Genomic DNA, 21209 nt, shown 5'->3' with positions numbered 1-21209 from the left:
GTCAATCTGCATGTAGCCATGATTAATGGACACCCCTGTAAGAATGCAATAAGTCCCCATGAAATCCATTATGTTAGATGAGTGAACGAGCGGGATACTCTGCACATTTCTTCCACGCGTTCCAGCTTTTATCTGATGAATGCAGGAGGATGAATGCAGTGTAGTAATAATATGACATGGATAAATGATGCTCCTGCACCTGCAGAAGTTGACTGATTTAAAAATAAATAAAAATAAAATAAAACCAGAGAATGGATCTTATACTTTCAGTACAGTAGGTATCATGAACGCTGAGCAACATCCTGTCTCTGCTCTTCCTCACTGGCAGCAATAATGTTGGGGAATGAGGTTACTAACATCTGGAGCAAGCGCGTTATGTGCACCAAGGGTGCACTTAAACAGAATCAAATCTTCGCCTGCAGGCTGTATAGTATGTCACGGACGTAATTAATCCTCCACCACCAGCACCACCACTGCTGATGTGCTACAACTTCAAATGAAACCTACCAACAACAACAAAAAAAGAAAGAAAGAAAAGGAAATGTGAGGAGCACACAGACAAAGAATCCCTTCTGACTGAAAAGGCTGTAGATCATACACATCCTGCCTCATTATTGATACCAGCAGATAAAGGAAACCACAGGGTGCCTATGCAATGCCATATAAGGTAACCCCTCATCTTATGTTGCTTCTCTGAGTGCTGTGTAGCACTTTTGATAGATGCCTGTGAGATAAGTGTCAAAATTGCTGCTAGAATAACAGAAAAGTAACCTTCACCAGCACATAAAGATGTGACTGTAAATGTAAAAAAAAAAAAAATTTAAAAATGCTCTCGCGCCTTGTAATTAGCATTTCAATTTTGGCTGTTTGAAATCAACACAGTGCTGACGACTGAAATGAAGAGAAATGACAGGAAAGACTCAGACGTGATGGGCAGTGTGAACAGCTTTATTTCCATTAATTGTAAGGGAGCTGATAATGTTTTGCCCCAAACTGTTTGGTGCACAGTATGCAATTATGAGTCACCAGCTCAGAGTCAGCGTGACAGCATGAGTGTGAGTGTGGAGGTTTATGTGTGAGATTGTGCTGCGGAGGGTCAAAACCGAGCATAGGGTTAGTTCAGGCGGGCCACGGAAATCAAGCTCAGCTGAGACCCTTCTACACAGTTAATTGACAAATGTCAAATAGGGCACGCTATTTAAGCCGGTTCAGTCTGCCCACGGTTACTGTGCATCTACAAGCCGCTTTGGAACCCACCTCCACTCCTGCCTCTCTTATTTTAATGCCATGTCTGACTCAATTAGTGTCATATCCGTTGTCCTTAATGCCTGCTCTGTTCTTGCTGCTGGCCTCCCACCTTTGGCTTTCCATACTCATGTATGGCGGGGAGTTTCCAGAGTATAAGTTACAGTGGATTTGAAATCATCTTTTGTCTATAACAGTCCTGATGGATCTGTATTTACATTTTGAGAGGATGTAGCAATGCAGCTGCATTTTTTTAAAACTGTTTCCTCAATCCCTGGGTCAGTGCCAGGGCTGCTTGCAGGTCCTGTTTCGTGTGTGCATGAGTCTTTAGAGAGTGCGTCAGGGCTTTGTGCAACTCCCCGGGGGCGACCAGGTTGAGTCTCAGCATCGAGTGGACCAGCTGGGAGCGAGCGTTGCCGATGAAAGAGTGTGACAGGAAGGATGCGAGCCCTCCTCCTCCTTTCATGGTGTAGAGAGGGACTCTGACCATTCCCAGGACCTGGAGTCAGGCAGAGAAAGAAGGTGGTGAGGATCAGAGCATGAGATCAGGTAAATCGCTGCAATCAGTCACTCTGGAAGGACACATTACCTCCAAACCGTGATCTGCTGCAGTGGATGCAGCTGCCCTCTCCACCTCCCTAATCTGCTCTTCATCCATCTTCTTCACGTAAAAGTGAGTGATAAGACGTGAAGAGGAGGAGGGGGAGGAAGGAGGTGCATAGCAAGAATCCACATGATCTTCAACAGAGATTGGCAAGGCCAGGCCTAGCTCTTCTGACAATTCCCTGCTAAGCCCCGACTCAAGGGTCTCCTCCGAAGGGTTAACGAGCCTGAAGTGTGAGAATCAAAGGTCAGCAACAGATGTGAAAGTAGATAAACGATGTCAGAGGCACTGCTCTCCTGACAATAAATCACACTAATTGAAAGGCTAATTCAATTTAAAGCCCTAAGTTAGTTTGTCCAGGTGATGGTGCTGATCACTTCTCCTTCAAGTCACTAGATTTCGAGTCTCATCTTAGAAAATGTGCAAAAAAAATATAGTAACAAAAGCTCAACCTGAGCTGTTACAATAACAATATACCGGACATAATGGACGAAATGCACAGAGGCTAAAGATACAGTTTCACTGTGTTTGACAGTGCGCAAAAATAAAAACATTTGCCAAAGTGATCAGAGTGACGTTTGTATCCAGAAGAGCACAAGTACAGCAAAAAGAAAGCAAAAGGTAACAGCTAGCGGGATGTTAAATGCCTAAAAGCAAATCGCTTTGGATATCAGCCAACAACCGTTTTATACGGAACACTTGCTTATCAACAGCTCCGTGTGATTCTAACATATCAAGTTTGTCACGTTTTCTTTTTTTATATATATTTCAGAGCAATTTATAGGCTTCTATAAAAATCTCTGAAGGAGTTTAGGTGTGTTTTGTACTGTTGCCATAGTGTCAAAGCATTGGTCAACATCCAGATGCACATTTCCATTATCATTAGGAGAACACCGACAACTAAGAGCAGCTCTTTAGAGAGGTTCTTAACCCTCATAAATGTCACTGGAAGAGACAGAAAAGGCCACTTGCTGTCGTGCAATTAACTGAAGTGACCGCTGCTTTTACATGTATCGTGTCTCAGCAGGTCACTCTCTAACAAAGCTGTGTGGACAGAACTGTGACTGGGCACAGTTGGGAGTCCTTTTTAACACGTTTATTATCATTATTGGTATCATTATCAATCTTTGTTACGCTTACTGAGTATTTTCTGCTGTGGTGCTTGGATTCTTTTGTTTTTTTTTCCATAGAACATGAGTGATAACTCATGCACAGCTTAATTGTGGCCCCACAATTAATAATAGGTTAAAATGGTGCTATTATGCATGTCCATATTAACAGGGCTAAAGATTTAAATAATGAGGAAAATGTGAGTTAAGGCAATCCTCATGAGCCAACAGTTCAGGCTTCAGTGTTTGGGTCACAGAGCGGGAACAGCCCCACCCACATACCGTTAACAACATCTCTTCTTGAGGGGCAGCCAATCAGAAGAAAGTTGTCTGAAAGGGAAAGTGAACTTAAAGGGACAGTAGCTAAAAGTGTGGCTACATACAGTGGGGCAAAAAAGTATTTAGTCAGCCACCGATTGTGCAAGTTCCCCCACTTAAAATGATGACAGAGGTCAGTAATTTGCACCAGAGGTACACTTCAACTGTGAGAGACAGAATGTGAAAAAAAAATCCATGAATTCACATGGTAGGATTTGTAAAGACTTTATTCGTAAATTAGGGTGGAAAATAAGTATTTGGTCACCTCAAACAAGGAAAATCTCTGGCTCTCACAGACCTGTAACGTCTTCTGTAAGAAGCTTTTCTGTCCCCCACTCGTTACCTGTATGAATGGCACCTGTTTGAACTCATCATCTGTTTAAAAGACACCTGTCCACAGCCTCAAACAGTCAGACTCCAAACTCCGCCATGGCCAAGACCAAAGAGCTTTCGAAGGACACCAGGAAAAGTATTGTAGACCTGCACCAGACTGGGAAGAGTGAATCTACAATAGGCAAGCAGCTTGGTGTGAAAAAATCAACTGTGGGAGCAATCATCAGAAAATGGAAGACATACAAGACCACCGATAATCTCCCTCGATCTGGGGCTCCACGCAAGATCTCATCCCGTGGGGTCAAAATGATCATGAGAACGGTGAGCAAAGCTCCCAGAACCACACGGGGGGACCTGGTGAATGACCTGCAGAGAGCTGGGACCAAAGTAACAAAGGTCACCATCAGTAACACACTACAACGGCAGGGAATCAAATCCCGCAGTGCCAGACGTGTTCCGCTGCTGAAGCCAGTGCATGTCCAGGCCCGTCTGAAGTTTGCCAGAGAGCACATGGATGATACAGCAGAGGATTGGGAGAATGTCATGTGGTCAGATGAAACCAAAGTAGAACTTTTTGGTATAAACTCAACTCGTCATGTTTGGAGGAAGAAGAATACTGAGTTGCATCCCAAGAACACCATACCTACTGTGAAGCATGGGGGTGGAAACATCATGCTATGGGGCTGTTTTTCTGCCAAGGGGACAGGACGACTGATCCGTGTTAAGGACAGAATGAATGGGGCCATGTATCGTGAGATTTTGAGCCAAAACCTCCTTCCATCAGTGAGAACTTTGAAGATGAAACGAGGCTGGGTCTTCCAACATGACAATGATCCAAAACACACCGCCCGGGCAACAAAGGAGTGGCTCCGTAAGAAGCATTTGAAAGTCCTGGAGTGGCCTAGCCAGTCTCCAGACCTCAACCCCATAGAAAATCTGTGGCGGGAGTTGAAAGTCCGTGTTGCTCGGCGACAGCCCCAAAACATCACTGCTCTCGAGAAGATCTGCATGGAGGAATGGGCCAAAATACCAGCTACTGTGTGTGCAAACCTGGTAAAGACCTATAGTAAACGTTTGACCTCTGTTATTGCCAACAAAGGTTATGTTACAAAGTATTGAGTTGTATTTTTGTTATTGACCAAATACTTATTTTCCACCCTGATTTACGAATAAATTCTTTACAAATCCTACCATGTGGATTCATGGATTTTTTTTTCACATTCTGTCTCTCACAGTTGAAGTGTACCTCTGGTGCAAATTACTGACCTCTGTCATCATTTTAGGTGGGGGAACTTGCACAATCGGTGGCTGACTAAATACTATTTTGCCCCACTGTAGAGGCTCAGTATAAGATGAATGACTATTTTGAATTGTGAATCATGCAAAGCTACAATAGTAGATCAAATCAGTTAAAAAAAACTAAAATGGAAATAAGCAGTAGAGGGCCCCTTTGATGATGCGAGACGAGTGTAGTGCAGAATGAGCTGTGGTTCAAATAAACTCAAACTTTTTTTTTCCAGTTTGAGATGATTTTGCTTCCAACTTGGCACTGCTGCAGAGGGCAGTGACCCAGATGCCGTCTACAACAAATATATGGCTAAAAGTAACCATGAAATGTAGTGACACACTGTGTCAATACACAGACTTCAAAGAGCTCAGAAATTAAAAAACTTTTTTTTTTTTTAGAGAAACGTATAACCACATTTCAATAGAACAGCCATCTGTGGCACAACCTGCTCTAATGTAATTCTGGTATAACCTCAAACTCAAAATCAGCCAATAACTATTTGTTTGACTGGTCTAAGGCATAAGAAAGCCAAAGAAACTCAAACTCTCACTCAATTTATCCAGGCATGTAGAATCAGTCACAGTGCCAACAGACTGATGATTTGAAGATATTAGTTTAGCATTCATAAGCAAAAAAACCCAAAACAAAAACATTTTGTCGCAAATAAAATGTAAATTTCTCATTTGAGCTGACGATGGCCACTGATACAAAGTGAACAGACTGCCTCCAAAAGGGCGACATGAATGTTTGTTCCAAATTGCAAATCGGAATTACCGTAACACCTTCAAGTCTGAGACCATGGTCCTGAACTGCAAAAGGGTGGAACACTCAGGGATGAGTTGTTGCCCTAAGTATATCAGGATCTAGTTTACAAGCGAGGGTGAGTGAAGCAGCAGACTGGCAGATGGATTTCTGTGGCGTCTGCAGTCATACAGATGCTGTACAGGTATTCTGTGATAAAGAAAGAGCTGAGTGTGAAAGGAAAAGTGTGAGTTTACTGGTTGATCTACGCTTCTGCTCTCACTTATGACCACAAGTTCTGGGTGGAGGCAGCGGAAATGAGCTTCCTTCAAAGGTTGATCCCTTGGCCAAAGAGTTTGAGGAACTTGGACATTTAGGACGCACTCAGAGTATAGCCTCTACTCCTACATATCAAAAGGAACCAGTTAAGGTGGTTTGGGCATGTCTTACTGACAGAAGATGCCAGGGCAGTCCCAGGACACAGATCATGTGTCCTGGCTGGCTTGGGAATGCCTCGGGGAATGCCTCGGAGTCCCTCCCAGATGAGAAGGAGGAACTGGCCGGGGAGAAAGAGAGGGGACTTGTGCTTAGACTGCTGCCCCTGTGACTCTGACAAAAAATGGATGGATGTGTATGAATGCCTGCACAAGTCTAACCGCTAACTTTAGTAGCAGACCAAATTTACACAACTAACTAGTGTTTTGGATGTTTAATGTTGCCAGGCAGTACACGTTTTTGAAAGATTTCTTCATACACCACCTGCAGCAGTATATTAAAAACAGAGGCTACACAATTCATATGTAGTTGTATCAATAGAGCTGCCACTGTTGCTATTTGCTGACGTAGTTTTCTCTTGTTTTGCATATGTCTCTATCATTTTTCAGCCCTGTCTCTTTGCCTCCTCGTTATATAATTTCACTGTGCTGGCAAATGAAATGCCAGAGATCCTGGCAGCGACTACAGTAAATCACAAAGGCACAAGTGATTCATTTAGCAGAATACTAATTAAGCAGTATGTGACAATCTCAATCTTTACAAATAGGGGTTTAAGGCAAGATAAGTCGCTTTAAACAAGAAGCCGTCAGGCACATTTTATCATCGCCAATCCTTGCAGGACGAGGATTGTAGCATCAGTGTTTGAATGTTTGTTCTGAGCTGTAAAGGGTTTCTTTTTTCTTTCTTCTGTGAAGAACAAGAAGGCTTTACAAACCAAAAGCTAAAATGTACCTATGTTTGCAAGGAGCAAAAGCAGCACCAGGAAAGACTCACCCGCCAGGGAAACCCAGCAGACCGTCAAAGCGCATCTGCATCTGTGGAAGTGACACACAGAAATATGCCTGTTCACTCAAAGAGGCAGACATGTAAAGGTGTGTGTGTGTTAGAGTAGCTCAAATGACACACACACACACACACACACACACACACACACACACCTCACCAGTATGATATGTTTGATGGGAATTCTTCCAAACAGCTGAGCTTTCGTGTCAGCGTAGAGCATCACATGGCACGCATGCCTGCAGCCTGAGCATGCCAATGCCTCCGCCCTCGACAGCTGTCCACTCGCCATCTACAAGCATACACACAAACACAGTGCTAAATTATACAGTCACAGTTCAGTGCTTCCTGAACACACTGGCTGGATGCCCTCTTTTGCCATGTGCTACCAAAGTGACATCATCCTATTATAGCTGCTCTTTTTGGTCATTTGTTCTCCCTCATATGCTGAGCCAACAGACCTTAATGAAACCTACTGATTAGCTGGAAGGCCTGTGGGCTTGTATGCAGAAAAAAAAACACAACAGATCTGAGTGACTTGCATTGGGAAAGCTTTAGCTCCCTCTACTGGGGTGGAGCAAACTGTCGAGTGAGATAATCCCTGTTCCATAGTGAACTTTTCCTCAAAATTTGGAATATGATTATGAATTTTGACACAGTTGCCTTTCATTCAGTATCATAACCAAGTCAGCACAGAAACGGCAAGTCTATTTTATGAGGATATGGAGGAGTATGTGAGACTCAGAAGAAGAAAGACAAATGAGCTGGGATTGATCAGAGATGTGTGTGAGACTTGCTGAAAACTACAACAAATGGTTGCAGGCTGTTCCAGCAAAAAGGAATCACAACTGACTATTAGCATTGGGGAGGGAATTAATTTAGACCTTGGTGGTTTTCATTTTTATGAAATTATTTTGTTTCTGTGTGCAAAGTAAAACAATGTAAGCATACAAAATAAAACAATTAATCTGTATTTCCTCAGATCTCAGATTAATGTATTCTTTGGTCAGCTTTTTAAAATTCTTTATAGTTCATTAAAATTGAAAGAGGCTGTCATTTAAAAATGGACTAAAGATGCTTTGCTCAAAGTCAGTTATTTAATTTTGATTTTTTTTTTCAGTTTCAGTCTTTTATACTTTAGGCTCTAACTGGAAAAATTATGCTAAATCCTCAGCAGCCAGGGTTAGTGTTGTATATTAGCAAACCATATGGGCCTTACGGGCACCACCGACTGGAGACCCACTACAGAGAAGATCCAATTAAGACTCAGTGAGTCAGAATATTGTTTAGTGAAAACCAACAATGAACAGCATTAAAACACGCTCTAAAATCAAGGTTTTTATGATTGAAGTATGACTGCCACCTTCTGACAGTGGTAGAACATTACATCCAAACAGCTGGCACTAAAAATAAGGTGAAATATACATTTCAGACCAAAAAAAACCCAAAAACCGTCACATTGGCCATAACATTTTTAGATATTTTTTAACTTTATATCCAGTTAAATATTGGAAACTCATGCTCATTTCTAATTTTGATCGATTGCCTATCAAAATAAATCATGTCTGGCCTATGATGACATTTTGTGTGCTGAAGTGGCTGAAGGTGCAAACACAGACGTCTCTGCAACAGTGTATGAATAAAATACATCACCATGTAATCCAGAACTGAGAAAATGCTAATAACCCACAAATTTGTTTTGTGGAACTCTTTCCTTTGATCTGTCAAAACATATATATTTTGTCAAGTTTATTCCTTTTTTCAGTTTTCCTGCTCGAATTCAAATCCATTCTTTGCAGTTGTGCGCATGGATGTTTTAATGATCCGTAGATGGCTCAACAATCTGGTCCCCCAGATTCGTCCTTTTCACCGAGCGGTCGTCTCTATTGCCAGTATGACACACAGGTATCACTATCATCTTCAGACAACAATGAAATTATTTTTTATTAAAAAAATAAATAAATAATTTAATATTGACACGTGTATGCATTTGCACGAGCTGGAGATGGAAACCTTTTTTGTCGAGGTCTTTAATCTTGTCAAACTATATGACATACGACCACGCGGTGAAAAAGACGAATCTGCGGATCCAACATCTGAAACACGGAGAATGGAATATGTAAACAAATCCAACCAGTTAACAAAACAGTTAACCTGCAACACCGGCACTCTCCGCTCTGCGCTTACACTTCCCCATCGTTTAGCAAGCTAAAATGCGCGGTAAAGGCTGGGTAAGCATGGACGTTATAAACATGAGTATATTTCCCCAGCATTAAGTTCTCTTAATAAGTGTGTGTTTCTATTTGTTTATTTAAGGAGATTGATGTCTTAACTAACATTCAAACACTGTTATCGTACAGTTTATAAATTATTTTCTTAATATTTTGACATAATAGCAACACGAAATAAAGGTTAGTGCCGCGTTTGGTCAAACAATATTACTTCTAATCAAAAATGAAGTAAACCCGCTTGTTTAATAAGTCACACGCATTTACCTCTGTTCTACATTAAATGCTGTCTCATTCTTCAGTCAGCAGTGCCTTTTCAAAACTTCTGGCTTTTCCGATGACGTTCTGGCCGTTGATTGGCTAAGCGAAGCATGTGGTTCCGGTTAGCTCCCCGGTCAACCAATCAGCTTTGGTTAGTAGTAGCCGTTCAGCCGGTTCATCTAGTTTATGCGTCAGGGATTGAAGTGTGTACATGCTCCGGTTAGGTCTTGTGATGCACCGTGGAAGGTAAAGGGTGGCAGTCTTAATCGCTCTCTGCATAAGTGTGAAAGTACTTGATGAGAACACAGTCCAAGGGAACCTTCTAGGTTGATGGCTAACTAGCTTCTACTACCGGTGACTGCTAACAGACGGTGTTAAACGACCTGGTTAAAACTTAAGCAGGTAAGTTAGCCACATGTGTTGTTTTGATGTTATAAACTATCCTATAACACGATTATTACAGAAAAGAAAATATTTAATGTATTGTTTAATGTTACTATCGATGTATGACGTGTTTCATTGTAATTATTGTTATTTAAATATAATTGATTTTAGTATTTACGCTTGTGTATTGTGTATATGTATATGTGTATCATTTAAAGCAGTTTAGGAAATTTAAGTGATGAGCAAACACTGCGGTAATAACGTTAGCAGTAATAGTAATCTTATTTGGTTATCCTACTTCAGGTGAATGAGAATGGCGCAAGGGCTACCAGACGAGATGCTGATGAACTCGGCTTTGATAAAAAAATTGGCAGAGGAGGCAAAAGACTCAGCCGTTACACAGGGTGTCCTAATGAGGCTCCAGGAGACCCCCAACTCATCTGAGGTGCGAATTATACACACATGTAGCATGTAGCGGTTGTAGCATTGAGGGGTGGCTGTAGGTCAGGAGGTAGAGCAGGTCATTGATCGTGGCTGGCTGCTCCAGTCTGCATGTCAAATGTCACTGGGCAAGATACTATCCACAAGTTGTGTGAATGTGTGTGAATGTTAGATAGAAAACACATATAAAAAGTATAGAAAAAAGTGCCTGTATGAATGGGTGAATGAGGCAAGTTGTATAAAGTACTTTCAGTGCTTAGGTAGAGTAGAAAAGCACCATATAAGAAACAGTCCATTTACCATTTACATGTAGAAGCACTTTCACTGGTTTTTCATTGCTGGATAAGTGTTAGTATAGTTATATAATCTTAAAGAGGGAATGTGTACTTGTGAAACTCATATAAAATATGCAAGTCTGCTCAGGTATGATTTTGAATCGTCTTATTATATTCATTCTTGCCCCATCCAACAACTGCACCTGAAAGAGTAAAGCTACAGACCATGAGAATACATTTCCTCAAAATATTCATTCAGGGGAAGACGCTACATATTTGTAACATGTAGTGTATATTTGTAATATTATACTTTTCCTGGTGTTAGGTTTAGTGAAGCCACGTAACAAAGCACGTTCCCTTGTTGCTTTTGGATTATGGAACTACTGGGAACATGTTGACTGACTGATTCTTAAACAAACAGGTAACCAGTGAAGGGAGGCTAAAATTTCAGTAATCTGGTCTTGCTTCTCTTTAGCCATTAATAGGTAACCTACAGTATTTTAGACCAGCTGCAAACGTGTAATAGATGTCATATTAAGACCAATGCACAGTTCTCCTGGCAACGGACAAACCCAGAGTCGTCCATCGGATTGCCAGACGGAGACTTTTGGGAATATAGCGTATGACCAGTTGCAGGTCTTTAAAACAAAGGGTTAATTCAATCATACTGAACTGAATGAGACTGACCTTAACAACTGATTTAATCTGTTTGTCCAGTTTTAGCTGAATGTGATTGAATGGCCATGAGCAAAGTAGTGAAGTAGTTATACTTTAATAAATGCTTAAACTAAAAAAAAAAAAAGTAAGTAAACATTTTTTTCAGCATCTTTAACAGAATTCATATGTTAGGTAATAAGCCTCAACAACAAAGATCACATACCAGTGGAATGTTAAACCGTTGCTGATGAAAAGGCCGTGTTGAATGTGAAGTCATGTTAGGAATTTGTTCTGCCTTAGGGCAGAGGATTTCAGAGAGATCTTTATTAAGCCCGTGTTTTGAGTCCACAAGCCATCTCCAATGTTTGTCCAACAGTTTTGTTTGTTTTGTTTTGTTTCCCCTGGTCAGCATTCTTTTCTCACATTTTACATCTTGTTTTTCAGGTGGTCTCCTTTGCTCCATTCACACTGTTCCCCACACCTGTACCTAAAGCTGTATTCTCCCAGGCTCTGGCAGTGCAAACACACTACAACACCCTGGTGGACAAGATTAGTCAGGATGCAGACTTCCTACAAGAAGCTTTGGCTAGGTAGGATGCATTATGACCTCATGTATGTGGTTTGGAAGAAAAAAACTCATTATTGTCACAGTCTCTGAAGTCTGTCTTCAAATGACCCGTTAGTTTAATTCAAAATGAATACACTGTGATGAAAAACCTGCTGACAAGATTTGAACAAAGTGTCTGTTTACAGCACCATCGCTGTGGATGATTTCACTGCAAGGTTGTTCAAAATCCACCAACAGATCCTTAAAGAAGGCAGGTCACAGGTACGTCAGCACAGCCCCGATGACACTGGTGTTAGGGGGAGCTCAGGAGGCAGAGTCTGTAAGTTGGAAGTTTGGCGGATTGATTACCCAGTTTGTCCAGATTCCAGTTTTCTTAGGCAAGATGATGAACCCTGAGTTTCCCCCAGTGCATCCAGTGTGTGCGAAGTTAGACAAGGCAGTTTGGAGGCTTTTGTGTGGTTGGGTGAATAGGGTTTGCAGTAAAATGCGCCTTTCAGTTAGAGCAAAGTGCTGCATAATTATCATTCCATTTCCCATCATCATTGTACTTGAGCTGTTTGGGCTCTAAGGCCTTGGTATGTTGCTAAATCCAACAAAGCTGTTTGCTTGCACTCAATAAGGATTCAAAAGTAGTGAAAAGAAAGAGTGTATAAAAAATCAAACAGTTTCTAGTTAAGGAAGATTGGATTTCAAATAGAGTATTTGTAGAATGAACATCTTGGGTCATCACTGCAGGTGTGAGGTTGTGTAAACGTTTACAGGAATGATTTTTCAGCCTATCTGTTCCTTTGGGGTGCTGGCTGTTTTGGGTTACCTTCACCACTATGTATTTTCACCATGAAAACCTTTCTATCTGGCTTCTTTTGGGGCCATTTTTGGAGGGAATTTTTTAAAAAGTTAGAAATGGAACGATGATGCAGGCTCTTTTCTTTTTGGGCTTCGTATGCTAGCCATTAAATCCTGAGAGATTTCTTATGAGAAAAAAAGACAGGGAACGACAGGGAGGAGAGGGGTGAGAGGCAAAAGCTATATTTTGGCTAAAACTAAAATCTTGTTTCAATTATCAGCTGTTTTGCTTTATTGCTTGACAAAGTTCTTCACAATTTTCTAAAACTCTGTGACATCTTTAGATCTGCTGTAGCATAGAATGAAGAAAACCATTAGGTTCTTACAACAGTGTAGCTGGGACCATAAAAATCTATTAATGGATTATAAAGTGACCAAATGCTGCAGCTGGGATTCTTTGCCTTTGTTACAGTCCATTGTGTTGGGTCTCAATCGGTCTGACTACATGCTGGACCAGAGAGAGAATGACACGCCATCGCTAAAGCAGATAGAGATCAACACCATTGCTGCCAGTTTCGGAGGCCTTTCATCGCGCACGCCAGATGTACACAGGTAAGCAGGTCATTTATGTGTCACCCATATTCTGTAGGTTAGCCACTAGAACTCAGCAGTAAGAGTGATCATGTTGGCCAAGACCTTCAAATATATTTACTGTCATCTTTATAGCCACCGTTTCACACAGCTACTTTACCCTTATTTAAAAAAAAAGATAAATAAAAACCCCACATTCCTTTATTTCCCTTACAGTTGACACCAATCTCTTTGCTTTGCTGTCAGTAGGTTTGGGATTTAATACAGCTATAAACAATCTACAGGGTGGGCCATTTATATGGATACAGCATAATAACATGGGAATGGTTGGTGATATTAAAGTCCTGTTTGTGGCACATTAGTATATGTGAGGGGGCAAACTCCTCAAGATGGGTGGTGACCATGGTGGCCATTTAGAAGTCGGCCATCTTGGATATATCGTTTTTTTTTTCAATAGGAAGAGGGTCATGTGACACATCAAACTTATTGGTAATGTCACAAGAAAAACAATGGTGTGCTTGGTTTCAACGTAACTTTATTCTTTCATGAGTTATTTACAAGTTTCTCTTAGTTCACAGCCATTGACATGTCAAAGAGGTTAACACGTGAGGAGCGGATCGAAATTGTGTTGATATCTGGTGAACGCAGTAACCGGGTCATTGCAGCAGATTTCAATGTAAGACACCCTACGAGACCACCCATCTCCCATGCTACAGTTAGCAAACTGCTTGCTAAGTTTCATGAAACTGGTTCAGTGTTGGATTTGCCAAAATGTGGACGCAAGAAAACTGTCACTAATGAAGAAACATCAGTGGCTGTCCTAGCTTCATTCAGCAAGAGCCCACAGCGTAGCACTCACCGCATGTCACTGGAGAGTGGCATTAGTCGAACATCCCTTCGGCGGATATTAGCTACTCACAAATGGCACCCTTACAAACTCCAGCTACTGCAGCATCTCAATGAGGATGACCCAGATTGGCACACAGAATTTGCAGAATGGGCAAAACAAAAATTGGAACAGGGCCCTCAGTTCACGAAGAAGATTTTGTTCAGTGATGAGGCAAACTTTTATGTGAATGGTGAAGTTAACAAACAAAACCACCGCTATTGGTCTGACACTGACCCACATTGGATGGATCCCTCCAAGACTGTTGGAACAACAAAAGTGATGGTTTGGTGTGGTATATGAGGTACAACGATAGTGGGTCCATTCTTCATCAATGGAAACCTCAAGGCCACTGGATATTTGAAATTGCTACATGATGATGAGTTTCCCTCTTTATGCACTGAAGCTGGCACGTTCCCTGAGTTTTTCCAGCAAGATGGTGCACCACCACATTATGGGTGCCAGGTCCGAGCATTCCTAGATGAACAGTTTCCTGGAAAGTGGATTGGTCGTCGTGGGCCAGTTGAATGGCCCCCAAGGTCTCCCGATCTGACCCCCTTAGACTTTAATCTTTGGGGTCATCTGAAGGCAATTGTCTATGGTGTGAAGATATGACATTTGCAACACCTGAAACTACGGATAATGGATGCCTGTGCTGGCATTTCTCCTGCGGTGTTGCTATCAGTGTGTGAAGAGTGGGAGAAGAGGGTTGCATTGACAATCCAACACAATGGGCAGCACACTAAACACATTTTATAAGTGGTCAGAAACTTGTAAATAACTCATGAAAGAATAAAGTTACGTTGAAACCAAGTACACCATTGTTTTTCTTGTGACATTACCAATAAGTTTGATGTGTCACATGGCCCTCTTCCTATTGAAAATACAAAAGTTATATCCAAGATGGCCGACTTCTAAATGGCCACCATGGTCACCGCCCATCTTGAGGAGTTTGCCCCCTCACATATACTAATGTGCCACAAACAGGACTTTAATATCACCAACCATTCCCATGTTATTACGGTGTATCCATATAAATGGTCCACCCTGTATAAAAGATAGACATAGCTTTTGTGTCTGAAAAATGAAGCCACTGCAGAAGTTCTTTTAATCTGCATTCTTTTCAGTGGCCAGGGGGGGGCGCCTCTTGTGGTTGTGAAAGATATTCCGTTGTATAGACGTCTACATGAAAATGCCCCTGTTATGAGTTTATAGGCTCATTAATGTCATGTCTTATTAAATACAATATAAAGTTAATTTAATTATAGACTATAAAAGGCAGGATTGATCGACAAGTTGCTAGCCTATGGCTGTACAATTTCCCTCAGTTTATCAGTTTCAAGGTGGCAAGATGATGGCAGCGAAAATGCTCATCTTAAGGCGTCACAGGCGACTTAGAGTGAGACTGGATTGTTCGAGGCATGGTCAGGAAATAATGATGATAATAATGATAATGTGCTGTGATTAGGTTTGCTGAGAGTGCTTACAATCTTGCTTGACAGACATATCCTGAAGATGGCCGGCAGGCTGGAGGAGAGCGAGCGTATCCTGGATAATAATCCTGCAGCTGGTCTGGCCAGGGCTATTGCCAAAGCCTGGGAGCTCTATGGATCAGAGAAGTAAGAATGAAGTACATCCATCGAGTACATGCCAGACATGCTGTTGATCGCTCTTTGCTTTATTCACTTGGTCTAATTATGTCACCATTCATGATGAATTAATTAGTACATCCAGAATAAAACTTTTTGCCAGTGGAGCTGTACATTCAAACACTGCTTCTGCTGGTGTGGTTGCTCAGTGCATCATAATATTACAAACATTTCTTCAGGACAACAAAGGCCAGTGACAGTTTTGGTAGTATGGGGCACCAAAAAGCAAATCATTTCAGTTAAAATCAAAACCGTGAGAACCAAAAGTCCAGAAATTTTGAGATGCAGTTGTTGTCGTTGCAGAGCAGTCGTCGCGTTCTTTGTGGAAGACGTCCAGAGAAATATCTTTGATCAGCGATTCGTTGAGTATGAACTTTGGAAGAGGTAGGTGTGTGTGAAGGGTTAGAGCTCTCATACCTGCATGTTTTCTTTGTGTGAAAGTTAAAACATTATCTTAAAGCATTTGAAGAGTTGTGCTTTTCACCAACATGCCGTGTTTCAGAAACATTCACGTAATAAGACTGCGGTTTGAAGATGTCTTTAAAGCAGGGTCCCTTGATCAGGACAAGAGGCTTTTTGTGTAAGTCGATTTCTGTCAGCTCACAATGCACTGACACATTATTTAAGTGTATTATTCTCAAACAAAAACTGTGTTACGCATAGCAGTGGTCCTTAATGTGTCTTTTATGTCGCTTTCACTTCAGGGACGGCAAAGAGGTCGCCGTGGTGTATTTCAGGAATGGTTACATGCCTGACAACTACACTTCTGAACAGGTCCAACTTTTGATTTGCACACAGAATGGAAGATTACATTAGAGTTTAGTTAGAAACATGCAACATGCAGACTTACTTAAAATGATTCGTATTCATGAGAAACTAGAACGTCATTATCATCCAGTTTATTTCTTTCCCTGCCTAGCAACACCAAGTCTAGCCCTGATTGGCTGATATAAGTGACAACAGACCTGTCGCCTTGTCAGTCTGAATGGGTGATTAGATGGTAAATGGCCTGTATTTGTATAGCGCTTTACACTACATTCAGTCATTCACACACTGGGGATGGCAAGCTACATTGTAGCCACAGCTGCCCTGGGGCGCACTGACAGAGGTGAGGCTGCCGGACACTGACCACCACCAGTAGGCGACCTAGACTGTTGGTGCCGGGGCTCGAACCGGCAACCTTCCGATTACAAGACAAACTGCCAACTCTTGAGCCACAATGTTCTCTGCAACATTGTGTGTAGATACGTGCAGCTGTGTGTTAATTCTGCAGGCAGGAACAGGAAGTGAAGGAAAACTGGCGAGCACCATGGAACCAACACTTAATTGGACATAACGAGTTAAAACAGTTTGCAAATTTAAGCCAAACTGCTGAATCTACTGTCCAGGCTCTCTTTGATAGCGTGACTCTGTGTTGTTCTCCTTCATTCTTCTGTCTCTGTCAAATCTCAGCATAATATAAACCAACTATTGTCACGCTCTGCTGGTCGGTGTGCTGGCTGTTTTGTCTGGAATCTCAACCACGAGAAAGTTTGTACGAACGAAGCTAAAAAAAACCTGCGACAGTGTGTAAAACGTTATTAGCAGCAGTGAAATAAGATTCCAAGAGTTAGTGAAATGATAGAGGCTATTTTATGCTGGAAAATCATCTAATGATAAAAAGACAAGCAGAGAATTCATTGTCTGTTTTCAATTACAGAGCTGGGATGCTCGTCTCCTCATGGAGCGCTCTCGAGCTGTGAAGTGTCCAGATATCAGCACTCACCTGGCTGGTACCAAGAAGGTTCAGCAAGTGCTCGCCAGACCCGGAGTCCTGGAGAGGTTCTTCCCGGACCAGCCTCAAGCTGTGCAGCAGATCCGAGCGACGTTCGCCGGCCTCTACACTCTAGACATGGTGAGAAAAAGCACACGATTTTTTCATTGTTTGGAAAGTTTGGCATTAGATAATCCTCACCTGGGTGTTGATGTTCAGTGTAAGCAATATCATTCACATTTTATTCCTCTCATTTATTTCTCTGTGGTTGTGCTCGTCTACAGGGTCCAGAGGGGGACAAAACAGTGTCAATGGCCTTGGCAGCACCAGAGCGGTTTGTCTTGAAGCCTCAGCGAGAAGGAGGAGGTAAACTGAACTTTTTAATAAAGCACACTTGATGTTAACACCAGAAGCAAATGATGGAACTTGTGTTTGCTGCTCACCATTTGTTAAACTCGGGAAGTTTAAGCAGTGCATGGATCTGCACACACGTGCAGTATTTGCTTCATTCCACGTATGAGCTAGCCTCAGTCAAAACAGTAACGACACATACATGACTGCCTGCTGTTTTGCATTACTGTGTATCTACTGTGATTCATGCATGCTGTACTGTGACTGAGATAATAGTGTGTATGAGACACACTTGACAACAACATTGATCAGGATGTGAAAAAGCTACCAGATACAAGTTGTCAGCAGGTTATGGCTGACTAACCACCCTGCCTTACATCACTCTGGGCTAATACTGTAAAAAGCAATCATTAGTTTTCTTTGTAATATCAGAGCATTTGTTTTGATAAATACTTAGGTCAGTATCAGGGTTCATATGAGCTATTTTAGCAGTAATTTTACACATGAACTGGAAGGAGAACTTTGAGGAGCTGATGAATGTAGAAGATGAAAGAGAGAGGAGGATGGAGGAGGGGAGTTAGATGAGAGGGCAATCTGACCAGACCGTTTAACAGAGACTGAGAGGATGCCCGAGGAATGGAGAGGTGTGCTGCTGCTGATTTTCAAGAACAAGACAGATGTGCAAAGCTGTAGTAACTACAGAAGGATAAATCAAGAAGCTTTGGGACAAAGTTGCTGAGACTAGGTGAAAATGAGAGGTGACGTTCAGTGAGCAGGAGTGTGGCTTCGTGCTGAAAAGAGCACAACAGATTCTCTGGAGAGAAGGTGAAGGAAAGTCAGCTGACGCGAGACAGAATACATGTATGTGAGTCAGAGGGAGGCAGGTATAATGGTGGAGATAGAAGAAGTAGAGATAGTGAAGGTAGATGAGATTTAATACTTGGGGTCAACTATCCACAGCAACAGACAGCACACAAGAGAAGTAAAGAGTTGGGTGCAGGCAGGGTGGAGTGGGTGGAGACAAGTGTCAGTGGGGATTTGTGACAGAAGGATAGCAGCAAGAGTGAAAGGGAAGGATTACAAGATGGCAGTGAGGCCTACTATGATGTATGGTTTGGTGACAATGGCATTGACAAAAAGACAGGAGGCTGGGCTGGAGGTAGCAGAGCTGAAGATGGAGCTGCCAGGCAGGAGGAAGCGAAAAACCAAAGAGATTGATGGATGTGGTGAAGGAGGACGTGCACAGGGTTGGTGTGACAGAGGAGGATGTTAGGGATAGCATGACAAAGGGGCAGATGATCCGCTGTGGCAACCCCTAAAGGGAGCATCTGAAAGAAAGACTACTTGAGGCAGTATTTGTTTAATATTTCTTTATTCTAAATATGTAGCAACTTGCTTGTACTAGCAAGCAGGCTAGCATTATCCAACATAAGTAGGAAAAAACCCAGCCAAATAAAGATCTCTCCATTTGCCTGTCAGACTGGCCGGGTGTAGCCAGGTGTGGTTCACTGGGTAAAACTGAACTTTCTCTTCACTAATTTTAAAAAGTGTTTTACAAAAGTTTGCTCATCTGCTAATGTGAAATAATTCCTATCTAGCCATGTCCATTTTATCTATACTTAAGTGTAGAATTGTTTTTCTAGGTAACAACATTTATGGATCAGAGATCTGCCAGGTCCTGGAAGAAGTGAAGGAGAGTACCGAGCGTACAGCCTATATTCTGATGGATAAAATCCATCCAACCCCTGTAAGGAACTACCTGATGAGACAAGGCAGCCCCCTGAAAATAAGCAACTGTCTCAGTGAACTGGGAGTGTTTGGAGCATATGTAAGGTATGTGACCACTACTGCATTGATATTAAATGCATTTTGTTTGTGGCTGTTTTTTTAGAAGTATTTGCAGATTCCCAGTGTAGTGGTTGTTTCTAATTTTAGCCTTTTCTTTGTTTTCTTACAGACAGGGTAAAGACATGGTGACAAATGAGTGTGTGGGCCATCTGCTGAGGACCAAGAGCTCAGAACACTCAGACGGGGGCGTCGCAGCAGGAGTGGCCGTGCTCGACAATCCTCTGCTGTTCTGAGATTTCACACTCCTGCCTGCACATACAAACCACAGTGAAGTCACAGCAGAAATGTCTCTTTAAAAAAAAAAGAAAAAGTCTTTGTTTATTTTTTTAATAAGTTCAGTAATTAAGTGAAGAAGAGTGATTAGATAAATTGTTTCTTGCATTTTTGAATTAATGATTGTGTTTAGGATTATTTCAGAAACATGTTTAGAGGATCTTTGTAAGCCTGTATTTACTTTAAAAGAAGGGAAGCACTTCTTCATTCTACAGAAAAGGTGACACATTACAGATGAGTTCATAAAAAGTGTCACTGTCACTCTTTCAAGGCTCTGTCACTAGGCTGCCATCTTGTGGCAGTGTGTTGTTACTACAACATATGAAATTGTGTTTCTATTGGAAATATAATTCAGCGCCACTGAGCCGCTCTCAGTTACAAACTGAACCCGTTTTTTTAGACATATAAATCACTAAAGACAGTGAAGCTTTTGGTTTTGTAAAAGTGGTTCATAATCAAAATGCACGTTAATTTTTATAAGGTTGAAGAGCAGTTAGCAGTGCATTCATGGACGTCTTTTGTCACGATGGCATGAACTACAAACGTGAGCTCCAGGTGAGACTGCACAGAAGAACAAGTGTCCTTAAACTGCATCAACTGATGACTTCTTACAATTTTATTCTGTGTTTTTATAATCTTTGTGTACACATACTAACACAAGCTACTGTAACTTAGAGAAGCTCAGCAATATATTATTAAGTATACAAACAGTTCCAGGTTCTGGACTTTTTGAATGGCCCACTTTGGATCATGTGAAGGACGTTCAGTTTTTCTTCTTCTAGGCATTGAAGGGTTAATGCTGTTAATTGCATAGTACAGTGACAGATAACTTGCTGAAGTTGGTGCACCTTGTGGACCAAAGAATAATATCCAGTATGATGTAAATGAAAAAAATAAATGTTATGACTGTAAGGCTGGACTTTCTTCTCTGTTCATTTGCCTAACCCTAGCCCCAAGTAGCCCCTATTCAGCGACAGGTTGCTTCTCCCAAAGTCAAGAACCAACAGACTTAAAAACTCCTTTGTCCCAAACGCCATCCAGCTGTTTAACTCCTCGTTGGAGGAGAGAGGGAGGGGAAACGGGGACAAAGGAGAGTGGGAACAACTGAGCTGTAGTGGGTTTTTTTACACTGTGCAATATTCACAATATTTCCTCTTATATTCGACTGTGCAATAGACTCACTCAAATGTGCAATCCACAGGTATTCCTATTTATCCATATTATATATTCTGTGTATATATATATAAATATATATATATGGTATATTTATGTTTAAATTCTGCTCTGATTCCCCTTGATTGTATCTGTAACATGCAACTTCTGTCAGTGCTACTGGAAACTG

At 41.6% G+C, this 21209-nt stretch overlaps 2 protein-coding genes across 3 annotated transcripts; one reads left to right on the top strand and one right to left on the bottom strand.

Moving 5' to 3' along the window:
• Positions 1 to 927: 927 nt before the first annotated feature.
• zgc:103759 (U8 snoRNA-decapping enzyme) lies at positions 928 to 9551 on the bottom strand. 2 transcript variants are annotated; one of them, XM_026154344.2, is made up of 5 exons: positions 9412 to 9551; positions 7077 to 7208; positions 6908 to 6948; positions 1835 to 2075; positions 928 to 1744 (listed from the first exon to the last, which is right to left on the bottom strand). In XM_026154344.2, the coding sequence occupies exons 2-5, from the start codon at positions 7206 to 7208 to the stop codon at positions 1499 to 1501; spliced, it is 660 nt and encodes a 219-aa protein (XP_026010129.1). In that variant the 5' UTR covers positions 9412 to 9551; the 3' UTR covers positions 928 to 1498. The 2 variants fall into 2 exon arrangements, with proteins under 2 accessions (XP_026010129.1, XP_026010130.1); XM_026154345.2 differs by lacking the exon at positions 9412 to 9551 and adding an exon at positions 7378 to 7441.
• Positions 9552 to 20779, top strand: gss (glutathione synthetase). Its single transcript, XM_026154343.2, has 13 exons — positions 9552 to 9807; positions 10093 to 10234; positions 11607 to 11752; positions 11916 to 11991; positions 12989 to 13128; positions 15496 to 15612; positions 15946 to 16026; positions 16145 to 16222; positions 16347 to 16416; positions 17342 to 17536; positions 17680 to 17761; positions 19390 to 19579; positions 19704 to 20779. The coding sequence occupies exons 2-13, from the start codon at positions 10097 to 10099 to the stop codon at positions 19825 to 19827; spliced, it is 1437 nt and encodes a 478-aa protein (XP_026010128.2). The 5' UTR covers positions 9552 to 9807; positions 10093 to 10096; the 3' UTR covers positions 19828 to 20779.
• Positions 20780 to 21209: the final 430 nt, after the last annotated feature.

Source organism: Astatotilapia calliptera, chromosome 20, assembly GCF_964374335.1.
Source record: "Astatotilapia calliptera chromosome 20, fAstCal68.1, whole genome shotgun sequence".
NCBI classification, from domain to species: domain Eukaryota; kingdom Metazoa; phylum Chordata; class Actinopteri; order Cichliformes; family Cichlidae; genus Astatotilapia; species Astatotilapia calliptera.
Note: the sequence above shows the minus strand (reverse complement) of the source record. Positions and strands in the feature narration are given on the sequence as shown.